Genomic DNA, 12081 nt, shown 5'->3' on the forward strand with positions numbered 1-12081 from the left:
ACCAACAATGTATCAGTGTCCCAGTTTTCCCACATCCCCTCCAACATTCATCATTATTTGTTCCTGTCATCTTAGCCAATCTGACAGGTGTGTAGTGGTATCTCAGAGTTGTCTTAATTTGCATCTCTCTGATCAGTAGTGATTTGGAACACTCTTTCATATATGTGGATATAGTTTCAATTTCATTATCTGAGAATTGTCTGTTCATATCCTTTGACTATTTATCAATTGGAGAATGGTTTGATTTCTTATAAATTAGGATCAATTCTCTATATATTTTGGTAATGAGACCTTTATCAGAACCTTTAACTCTAAAAATATTTTCCCAATTTGTCACTTCCCTTCTAATCTTGTTTGCATTAGTATTGTTTATACAGAAACTTTTTAGTTTGATGTAATCAAAATATTCTATTTTGTGATCAATAATGATCTCTAGTTCTCCTCTGGTCATAAATTCCTTCCTCCTCCACAGGGCTGAGAGGTAGACTATGAAACTGAGGATATCTTAACAGAGATGAAATGGCTATCAATATGGGTACCATTTCCAAATTATCTATGTGCAGACTATCAATTCTTTTTACAACAAATTTTAAAATGAATACCAATTAGAAGAAAACATAAAAAGAATATATGGCATCAGAATGAAGCATCTGCAAAGGGACCTGAACAAAATATTTTTGTTTTTGGGTTTTTTTTTCCTGAGGCAATTGGGGTTAAGTGACTTGTTGAGAGTCACACAGCCAAGAAAGGTTAAGTGTCTGAGGTCAGATTTGAACTCAGGTCCTCCTGACTTCAGGGCTGGTGCTCTATCCACTGCACCACCTAACTGCCCCCCTGAACAAAATCTTGATACTTAAAGCTTGGAAATGGATGAAAGAATATTTACATATTAATGTTATCTGAGAAAGAGGGAATCCTCAGCTGAGTAAAAGCAAAAGAATATACGAATCTATATTGTATTTAACATATACTTTGACATATTGGTCTATCTGCCATCTGGAGGAGGGGATGAGGAGAAAAGTTGGAACACAAGATTTTGCAAGGGTCAATGCTGAAAAATTACCCATGCATATATCGTGTAAATAAAAAGCTATAATAACAATAAAAAAGAATATATGAATCAACTTTAGTGTATATAAATCAATCATCACAAGAAGGAAGTCAAAAGGGCCTAATAACCACCTTCACAGCAAGAAATGGCACTTTTGCCAAGGAGAAGTGACCATCAAGGCCACCAACAGTTTAAAAGTATAATTTCATTGATACAAATCTTGTCTAAGAGAACAGAATAAGATTGTGAGCACTAAATGGCAAGAAGGAGTAGAAAGAAAAGTATTACAGCAAGCTGAGGAACTTAATTAAGCCTCCTCTTGCAAAGAATTTGGCACTATTTGGGATGACAAAAACAAGAGGAGCAACTGGCTTGGAATGAGGGATCATGTAGTGCAGTGGGAAAGGAAAAGGAGAAAGCTCCTTATACAAAATCTACTCATCTAAATGAAACTCAGGATTATTCTGGACAGATAATGGAGGCCTTCCGGGGGTAGAGATGGGGATTGGGTGCTGTATTTCTCCCACTGCCTCCAGATTGCAGTGAGGGCTGCTCCCACAAAGGCTCCCCAATTTTCTTCTATAGCAGTGGGAAAATCCCACTTCAGATATGTGTTAGGCAATGCTCCTTCCTCCTTTTCACGGATTTCAAGACAGAGATCAGTGAGAAGCAAGAGATGATTATGCCTTTGCCTCCAAATCTATACCTGGTCTAAACAAGAACACAGGATTAGAATGCTTCCCGGCATGCTAACATTGGTTAACATGGCTGTTATGGGGCCATATCTGTGAAATTGGAGAGAAAGAGGGAATCAATTAAAGCTAAGGTGGTTTGGAGAATAGTAGAAACAGGGACTGGACCCGTAATTTAGTTGGTATAGTGAACTCCCATCCAACAGAATAACAGTTGACTAATTTGGGCGGGAGATTTTCCAGATGAGACTCCAAATCTTTCCATAGAAGCAGGTAATTTTTCCTTGAGATTACCCATGAAGTGCCTGAAAGTTACTAGGCTGCCATGAGGGTTACATTATTTAAGAGGAGCATAAAGCAGCAAGAACCAGCAGAAGGAAAAACTACAGAAGTTACAGAAAGTTGGTGACAGGCCCAATTAAGCCTCATTATGTGAGCACTAGAGAAAACAGACAAGAGGAACAACTGGCTTAGAAAGAGCAAGGCAGATTCACAGTATAAAAACTGTTAAACCCAAACACACATAAAAAAATTAGTGCAAGTGGGGGTTTGTGTTCATGTTATGTTCTCCTTGGCTAATAAGTTTGAGTCTCTTTAATTCTTGGGGGGATGTGAGGAAGGAGCAGGGGAAATGGGGGGATGGGAGGTAAGGGATTGGACAGTTGAGGGGGGAGGTAAGGACAGTTCCCACTGGTTGGTGGGAATAGGTCAGCCAGCTGAAGTTGCTAGGTAACAGATGTAAACAAGAGCAACTGTGGGATCATGGCTTCTAACTACAGCGCTAATCAGGTAACTTCCCTTTTTGGCTTCCCTGTTTCTTCATAACCCAACGGGAATCTGATTCTCCTCTTAGGCTTCTTCCCAAAGATATCCCAACAGATGGACTCCCATCTAGCTGCTGTCTCAGTGGGTGTCTGAAGACAAGCTGGGAAAGCATCCCCAGGGCTGAAGGTGTAAAGTACACCACAGACACGGGAGTCTCTCCCTGGGGTTTAAGGGGGATAGGAGAAATTTGGGTAGTTTAAAGGCCTGGACTCTAGGCCCAGCTCTATTATACACTGTGATCCTGGGCACCCTGCTTGCTTTATCCCTCAGTTAACAACTTGGTTGCAAAACGAAGGAGTTACTTAATTTCTAAGAATTGATCCCTGTTATAAGCCGAGACAGGTGGGGGCCTTTTTTCTCCAGAGTGGTATCTGTACCTTGTTTTCTGGGCACAGAAATAACCAAATCAATTAGTCAACATTAAGTGCTATGGATGTAATTACAAATTCAAAAGTGAGACAGCTCCTGTCCTCAAGAAACTTTTATTTTTCCAGTTTGAAAATGCCTTTGATGCAAACTATCTTCGGAACTGGTGCATAGCCAAAAGCTCCAAAAAGGTACCTGTCCTTGCTCTTCTCTCCCTCCCCATTTCTACCCCAGTGCATGAATTTGTGCCTAGCCCCATCACCCCTTCATTCCTTTTCCCAAGATGTCTCCACCCCTCTTCATGTGTCTTCCAAGGTGAATTCTTCTAGACAGTTTTCATTTCTTCTGCTTTCTATTTTGACTATCATACTCCCTGGCATTTTCTCTAGCAACCTGAAGCCCATGAAGGCTACACTCAAATCATTGCTAATGATCGTGGGCATCTGCTACCTTCAGTTCCTCGTTCCAAGGTATGGTACTTTATTCCTGAGGAGTGGCCTTTACCCTCCCCAACTTACCACCTTGAAGACAGTCTTGTCCAAATTACACAGTGCTCCCCAACCCCTCAATTAATTCCTCAAAACAAAAGTCTATAATCATGGCTACCATCCAAAGTGACCTTTATAGGGCTAAAGAAAATGGAAAATCACTAAGAAGTTAAAGTGTATTTATAAACTGTATTTAGGTTATAGTAGATAGTTCTCTCAAATATGTTGAATCACTTCAAATTTAAACTTTAGCCACTAGATATAAAAGGTAAGCAGGAACTAGTGATTGCAAGATTCCGCTAATGGATATGTATTGTATATGATGTTTAACCTATGGTGAAACTAAGGTTTCTTTTTTCTTTAAAAATTAAAATTTTAAAAATAAATATTTCTCTCCATCCTTCCTTATTCCCCCCCACAACGGGGAAAGTAAAAAAAAAAACAAAAAAAACACAATCCTTGTAAAAAAAATATGCACTGCCAAGCAAAACAGATTCTTATATAAGCCAAAAAATGTTTCATCCCGCACCAAGTCCATTACCTGTTAGGAGGCAGGTAGTGTGTTTCATCATCAGTCTTAGAATAATTAACCTGGGGTTTCTAGTGCTAAAACATGAAGGAGGCAGGTGGGGAAGGGAGTGTAGGGCACAGTAAATAGCTAACCTTGTGCATTTCCTTGCAGGCCAATCCCTGGGGCACATTCATGGGCACTTGGCAAATGCCTCTGCAGATACCACCAGCTCGAATAAACTTGACTGCCCGTTCCACTGCTGCTGCCAACCGACTATTAAACTGGGTGCAGAAAAACCCTGATCTGCTCAATGCCTCCAATGGACTGTGTCCAGAAATCCGAGGCCATGTATTTATACCCCGATTCTTCTTGACCCATTCTTCTTTTAGATGCTTGGGCCCAGCAGGGGGAGCTTTTAGTTAACTTAGCTTCATCCTATTCCTGGTCTTAGCCATATATTGCCCAGTTCCAAATTCAACTCCACAAAGCTGTCACTGTGCTTTAGGCACTGAGATGTGAATATAAAGCTGGATTCCTGCCTTGCAGAAGCTTAGCTTAGTAGGGGAGCCGAGATATTTGCACAATAACTGTTAATATACAACTGTAAGATAAATGTGAGATAAAAAGTGCTATGAGTTCATAGTAGAGAGCAATCCTCTAAGAACTTCACAAGCAGTGAGCAGGAGCATTGAGGAATAGATATTTTAGTAGATATGGAGGGAGGCCTAACGTGATGATTCAGGGAAGGATTTGCTTGGTGTTACAAGTATAAAATGGGATCATGTGAAAGCGGAAAAAAAAATAGATTTGGTTGTGGAGGTTGCTGAAAGCAAAATAAGCCATTTGGCTTTATTCTGTAGGCAAAGAGTCACTGAAGATTTTTGAGAAAGGCAAAATTCAAAGCTATACATTAGAAATGTGAATCTGGCAGCCATGTGAAGGATTGAGGAAAAACAATAAATAGGAAAAGAGGCTATTGCAAGTTTCAGAGGTCTCAAAATAGTGATTGTGAAAATGAGACATTGTAGAAGCAGAAAATATAACCTTTTTAAGATTAGTCCAAGTCCTGATTCTGCCACTTGCTAGCTGTGTGACCTTTAAATAAGGTCCAAAAATAGAGTTGATCATGGAAATGATGGATGTGAAAAATAGAAAGAAGCAGAGAACCAAATCCTTGAAGACCTGAGCCAAATCCTGTTTCTGCCATTTATTAGCTTGCTAAACTTGGACAGATCGTTAGCTTCTTTAGACCTCAGTTTCTCCACCTGTAAAATGAAGGGGTTATGGTACTAGATATCCAAGATCCAATTCAAATCTTAATATTCTTAGCCAAGGTGAGTAGATGGTCATACTGTTGATTTAAATATAGAAGACAGCAATAAACTTATCTAAGATGATTTTGACATTAGGTAGATTGAATTTGAAAGGTTAGTATTTTTTAGGTAGAAATGTTCAGTAGATTTGATAAGACAAGGGTAAGCTGCAACAGGGTGGCTGAATTCTTAAGTGGGGCTAGTCTAATCTCAAAGGTGGGTGGGCCACAAAGGGCCAAAATTGCTTAGAGAATAAGTCTGATCCAAACTGTTGTCATCCCACAGCCCCAAGATTCAGGACCACGTGGAAACCGTAATGTCCCAAAGCCCCAGGAGAAGACTGCTACTCCAAAGGCTGAACAGGAGACTCCACCTTCCTCTCCAGCTGCAAATTCTCCAGGCGCAAATTCTCCAGCGGCAAATTCTCCAGCCCCAACCTCCCCACCCTCAAGTGGCCTCCCCAATGCTTCCCCAGCCCCACATCCACCCCCACATCAAATCTGCTCATGCTACTGTACTTGCTGTTGCTGCAGCCCTGCAAAGATCGCACCCAATAGATCCTTGACTTCAGAGGCCTATTCCAGTAGTAATGAGCCTGAGGACCAGGAAATTAAAAAGAATATAGAAAATGATAATGAGGAGCCCCAGCAGGAAAAAGGAGCACCAGCTCCATTAAGTCCCAAGAAGATAATAGAATAAACCTAATTCAGCTTGAGGAATGTCAAACAGGTTACACAGGGTTTGGATAAAGGGAAATTTTAAAAAATAAAATGTGAAGTTTTCTTTTGATCTGAATTGTCCCATCCTTCTCTATTTTCCATTTCTAATACAGGTGGGATGAAAGAAGGAGCCTCAAGGGCACAGGATTTTAACTTTGGCTGAGCCAGGGTAGGAAACACAAGTTTCTAGAGGGAGAGAGAATTCCAGCTGCTCAAGAATTAAAATACAAAACCCCCTCACAACAAATTATCCACACTCACCTTGGACAGAGTCCTGAGGCCTGAAAAGGCAAACTTTACAGCCAAAAATGTAGCTTCAGGTCAAGAAGTGATTTAATACCACTAAAAAACTGGTGACATACATTTGTAACTATATCACTGGCAAAATTATTAGTCATATGAAAAAATGCTCTAAATCACTGATTAGAGAAAGGCAAATTGAGACAACTTTGAGGTAACATACTATGCTTCTCAGATTGGCTAAGATGATAGGAAAAAATGTCAGAGAGGATGTGGGAAAACTAGGACATTAATGCATTGTTGGTGTATTCTGGAGAGCAATTTGGAACTATGCCCAAAGAGCTATCAAATTCTGCATACTTTTGATCCAGCAGTGAGTCTATTGGGTATATATCCCAAAGAGATCATGAGAAAGGGAAAATAATCCATATGTACAAAAATGTTAGTAACAAGGAACTGGAAACTGAAAGGATGCCTATTAATTGGAGAATGGCTAATTAAGCGCGAATTGTTATGGAATATTACTGTTTTATAAGAAATGGTTAGAATGAGTTTTTTAATAGCTTTTTATTTACCAGACATAGACATAGGTAATTTTTCAACACTGACCCTTGCAAAACCACCTGTTGCAACTTTTCTTCTCCTCCCTACCCACTCCCCTGGATGGCAGGTAGTCCATGTTAAATCCAATATATATATACATATACAGTTGTCTTGCTACAAAAGAAAAGTCGGATCTAGAAAGAAAGAAAATCTGAGAAGGAAAATAATGTAAGCAAACAACAGAAAGAGGTGAGAATGCTATGTTGTGTTCTACACTCAGTTCCCACAATCCTCTGAGTGCAGATGGCTCTCTTCGACAAGAGAAACTGGTTTGAATCTTGTCATTGATTGAAGAGGGCCCCGTCCATCAGAATTGATCATCATATAGTAGTATTGTTGAAGTAGATAATGATCTCCTGGTCCTGTTCATTTCACTCAGCATCAGTTCGTGTAAGTCTCTCCAGGCCTTTCTGAAATCCTTCTGCTGGTCATTTCTTACAGAACAATATTCCATAATATTCATATACCACAATGTATTCAGCCGTTCTCTGATGGGCATCCATTCAATTTCCAGTTCCTTGCCACTACAAAAAGGGCTGCCACATTTTTGCACATGTGGATCCCTTTCCCTCCTTTAAGATCTCTTTGGGTTATAAGCCCAGTAGTAATGCTGCTGGATCAAAGGGCATGCAGTTTGATAACTTTTGATTTTAGTTCCAAATTGCTCTCCAGAATGATTGGATACATTCACAACTCCAACAATGCATCAGTGTCCCAGTTTTCCCACATCCCCTCCAGCATTATTTTTTTCTGTCATCTCAGCCAATCTGAGAGGCGTGTAGTGGTATCTCAGAGTTGTCTTAATTTGCATTTCTCTGATCAGTAATGATTTAGAGCACCTTTTCATATGACTGGAAGTAGTTTCAATTTCATCTGAAAATTTTCTGTTCATATCCTTTGACCATTTATTAATTAGAGAATAGCTTGAGCTATTATAAATTTGAGTCAATTATATATTTTGGATATGAAGCCTTTATCAGAACTTTTGACTATAAAAATGTTTTCAGTAAGATCATGTCAAAATAGCCTGGAGAGATGTAGAACAATCATGATATTAAGCTGATACTAAGTGGAGTAGAATCAAGAAAACATTAACAAGATTATGTGATGATCAACTGTGATGGATTTGGCTCTTTTGAACAAGGGGGTGATTCGGGCCAGTCCCAAGACTTGTGATGGAGAGAGCCATCTGCATCTAGAGAGAGGACTATAGGGACTAAATGTGGGTCACAACATAGTATTTTCAGCTTTTTTGTTATTGTTTACTTTTTCCTTTCTAATCTGATTTTTCTTGTGCAGCATAAATGTGGAAATGTTTAGAAGAATTGCACATGTTTAACCTATATTAGATTACTTGTTTAGGGGAGGAGAAAAATTTGGAACATAAGGTTTTGCAAGGATGAATGTTAAACATTATCTTTGCATGTATTTTGAAAAATAAAAAGTTATCATAAAAAATAAATCACCAGCAAAGACAACAAAAACACATACTCTGTTCTTGCAGAATTTCAATCAAGGGTTTGATGGGGCACACAGAGAAAAAGTGACGCAATACTGAAGTCAGTATAAAATAATGCAAATACTGACTGCTTAGGAAAATTGTAAGTAAAAGGGGAGATAGAATAACAGACTAACCAGTTCACAACTCTGAGTTAAATAATGCAATGGACCTATGATCTCAAATGTGGGCATTCTCCCTAAGAATAGATTGCATAAACTCATCACTGGAAATTTATCCAATGTGAAAAGGGTTTTTCTCAACATCAAGATGTTATTAGGGGTGCACATGGGTTATCACAGAAAGTAAGTCCTCACATTCAATATGTGGCCAAACTACCTTTTCTTCATAAGTTCTATGGAGACAATTTCAATCAAATGGAAAATTAAAATCCACAAAAGCCAAGGGCACTAGTTGATAGCTCAGGCTAGAGGGAAAAGTTTAAGTGCCTTCCCTATTCTGCCATGATAGTCTGGGCTGATAAGTAAGCTATAATATCTCATAATCTCCTGGCTAGAATGATCCATGTTTACTCCTGTTCAGGAATAAACAAAACAAGTTGAAACTAAAAATGCTGAGGGCACAGAACTTTACTGATTTTTACTGAACATATCATGTAATAGCCATGTTTGAAGCCATATCAAATATTAAGCATTATGTATACATTAGGCTAAGTGATATAATCTATTTAACCTCAATGTTCTATCTGGCTAGTAGCTTCAATTTCCCTTGGAAAAGCATCAAAAAAGGAAATTGTAAAGCTCACCCACGATCAGGTACTGGTCATCAGAAAAAGTCTTCTCACACTACAGGGAATTAAAGAGAACAAAGCGGGGAGGGTGGGACCTATTTGTACAAAAATACAAGCAGGTTTTTCTTTGTTGGCAAAGAATTGCAAATTGAGGGGCTGGATGAACAAGTTGTGGTATATGATTGTGATGGAATACTACTGTGCTGTAAGAAATGAGTAGGATGGTTTCAGAAAAACCTGGGAACACTTATATGAACTATAAAGTGAAGTGAGCAGAACCAGGAGAACAATCCATACAATAACAACAATATTGGAAGGTTGATTAACTATGAATGGTTTGGCACTCTGATCAGCACGATTCCAAAGGATACATATTGAAAAATGCTATCCATCACCAGAAAGAGAAATGATGAACTTTGAATACAAGTTGAAGTACACAATATGGCTAATATAGAAATATATTTTGCTTGGTTCACATGTATATTTGCTATTAAATTGCCTTCTCAAGGAGAGGGAAGACATGGGAGGAAGGGAAGGAGAGAATTTGGTACTTAAAATTTTTAAAAATAAAATTATATTAAACATTTCCTAATTATATGTAAAACAGTCATTCAAAGATACTCAAAATTCAGGGAAATAGGACTATAGGAGCCTAACTTCCAGAGATAATAAGGTGAAAATTTCCCCATTATAAATCTCCATCAAGATCTTCAGTTTCTCCTCTTTTCTCCCAAAAGTTTGTGTTCTGTGATCTCAGCTCTCCACTCCCCTGGTCCTTTTCTTAACAATATAAGGGGTACAGGAGATTATAATACACGGCAACAATAAGACTATACAATGATCAATTCTGATGGACATGACTCTCTTCAACATTGAGATGATTCAAACCAGTTCCAATTGTGCAGTGATGAAGAGAGCATCCACACCCAGAGAGAGAACTGTGGGAACAGAGTGTGGAACACAGAGCATTCTCACTCTGTGTTATCTGCTTGCATTTTGTTTTCTTTCTCAGTTTTTCTTCCTTCTTGATCTGATCTTTCTAGTGCAACAAGATAATTGTATAACTATGTATATATATGTTGGATCTAACGTATTTCAACATATTTAACATGTATTGAACTATCTGCCAGCTGGGGAGGGGGTGGGGGGAAGGAGGGGAAAATTTGGAACAGGTTTTGCAAGGGTCAATATTGAAAAAATTACCTATGCATATGCTTCGTAAACAACAAGCTTTAATAAAAACAAACAAACCAAAAAAAAGCAATATGAGGGATAACATACAACTAGTCTTCAATAGAGTTATGAAGGCCTGATAAACCGGGATTCTTTTCCTTCCCCCTTCTATATCTGGAGCTGCATGCTACACGAGATTTAATATTACACTGTACCTTTTTCATTTAATGTGAAACTTCAGAGAACAAATGTTTTTTTCTGATTGGAGGGTGGAAACATTGTTACTTTTAGCCCTTATTCCTTACCTCTAGATCTCAAAGAAAGAAGCAGACAGATTGAGTGATTTTAATTTAATTACAGAATAAGATGTCACATGAAATTTTATTGGAAAATATGAAATTAAGAGGTTTGTTTTTTTCTCAAGTGCTATGAAAAGAGAGAATTCCCAATGTGTTGACTGAGAATCTTCTGAATCCTTTCCTGAGCCAGGAGAGCTGTCTGCTCTCTCCCCACAGAGCATCAGCAGCCTTCAGGGAGCCAACTCACCCTCCCTTCCTTCTCCCACCCAGATAGGCTGGTTCCCTTTTCTTTCAAAGTGTGGGTGGTTTAGGACTCTGGGCCATTTCCAATGGGCAGCCTTGTCCTTTAAGCCAGCAACCCACGGCCATTGGCACTCAAAGCCTTTCTCCCCAACCCAAAGGCAGGGGCCACAGAGCTACCATTGTTTTTACTGCTTCAGGATGGGGTAGCCAATAACTGACCCTTAGCACAAGTCAAAGCCAAATGGGGGAAAGAGGCTGAGTAGGCCTGAGGAAAGAGGATAAACCCACAGCAGGAAAGGTAGTCGGAGGGGTAGGAGGGCAGACAGAGGAGTAGAGGAAGAGTTTGGGAGTCTTATCATGCAGTTTTCTCTAGGGAAGAGAGTTTTGGAACTTCTCCCACAGTTCCAATATTTATGACCCAGATTTTAAGGAGTTCTTCAAACATACTGACATCTAAACAAAGTAGAATGGTTCTGCTCTGGTCTGAGGGAATGGATGGCTGAAGGAAAGGAAGAAGGCAAACTTGATCCTTCATTGGAGGAGACGGAGATATATTACCCCTTCACATGGCTGCTAGTCCCACAGAGGACAACACAGTGAGAACCAAGACAGCTACTCCAGACTGGTAGAGCTGAGGAATCTTCAGGCCCTTCCCTAGGTCCCACATCTATAAAGAAAAAAAAAACAAAACCAAAAACTAAGCAATCAAGAGGATCAATAAGATAATAATTTTAAAAACAAATCAAAAGGGTTAGTAAATCAAAAAATTTTAAACTGGCCACATTAAAATATCAGCTAGCAACAATGACTTCTGTAACAAAATGTGGTCAAGCTAGGCAAATAGAAGCCAAAATGGAAATCTTAGGCAAGTAGGATCCTGACCATTGTTCTTTGTCCTTCATTTTCGAAGGTCGATGACATCATTGAATAGTGTCTTGACTCTCCGAGAGCTGGATTTAAGGAGGCAGAGTTGCACAAAGTCATCAGCCTCCCTCTCTTCCAGAGTCAGCTAAGTCCAGTGGCAAGGCAAAAGCCAAGGCAACTGGCAATAGCCCAGGATGCAGTGAATGACCTTGGCATCTTTGATTTCTGACCAAGCTTCAGGCACTCACTGTTACGCTGCCTTAAATAAAGCCAACAGAAAACCTGTTGTCATCTGCCCATTCCACTAAGGAAAGTCTCCATCCCCCTAACTCACAACTGGTATGAAGTTTATTACTTCTGCTCAACTTGGTTTTGTCCACCTAAGATGGCCACTGCAGACACGCTATAGCTTCTTGGAGCCATAAATGAGAGTCAGGTAAACCAG

At 39.3% G+C, this 12081-nt stretch overlaps 2 protein-coding genes across 2 annotated transcripts in view; one reads left to right on the forward strand and one right to left on the reverse strand.

Annotated features, from left to right (window-relative positions):
- The first annotated feature begins 2434 nt into the window (after positions 1-2434).
- CFAP126 (cilia and flagella associated protein 126) lies at positions 2435-6035 on the forward strand. Its single transcript, XM_074309219.1, has 5 exons — positions 2435-2532; positions 3063-3125; positions 3324-3404; positions 4105-4281; positions 5532-6035. Exons 1-5 carry the CDS (start codon positions 2506-2508, stop codon positions 5943-5945), a joined length of 762 nt encoding a protein of 253 aa, XP_074165320.1. The 5' UTR covers positions 2435-2505; the 3' UTR covers positions 5946-6035.
- Positions 6036-10565: 4530 nt separating this feature from the next.
- SDHC (succinate dehydrogenase complex subunit C) overlaps positions 10566-12081 on the reverse strand; it is a 42296-nt gene continuing 40780 nt past the window's right edge. Inside the window, exon 6 of the mRNA XM_074309220.1 lies at positions 10566-11439. Within this exon, the coding sequence (XP_074165321.1) occupies positions 11335-11439 (105 nt within the window). The 3' untranslated portion in view covers positions 10566-11334. The remainder of the gene's footprint in view (positions 11440-12081) is intronic.

This window comes from Sminthopsis crassicaudata, chromosome 4 (genome assembly GCF_048593235.1).
Source record: "Sminthopsis crassicaudata isolate SCR6 chromosome 4, ASM4859323v1, whole genome shotgun sequence".
NCBI lineage: Eukaryota > Metazoa > Chordata > Mammalia > Dasyuromorphia > Dasyuridae > Sminthopsis > Sminthopsis crassicaudata.

Excerpts from the sequence above, each read along its gene's own strand:
- CFAP126 (XM_074309219.1), top strand. The coding sequence starts at position 2,506 with ATGGCTTCTAACTACAGCGCTAATCAG. Across the intron at positions 2,533-3,062 it reads CTAACTACAGCGCTAATCAG|TTTGAAAATGCCTTTGATGC; the intron begins GTAACTTCCCTT and ends TTATTTTTCCAG. Across the intron at positions 3,126-3,323 it reads TAGCCAAAAGCTCCAAAAAG|CAACCTGAAGCCCATGAAGG; the intron begins GTACCTGTCCTT and ends CATTTTCTCTAG.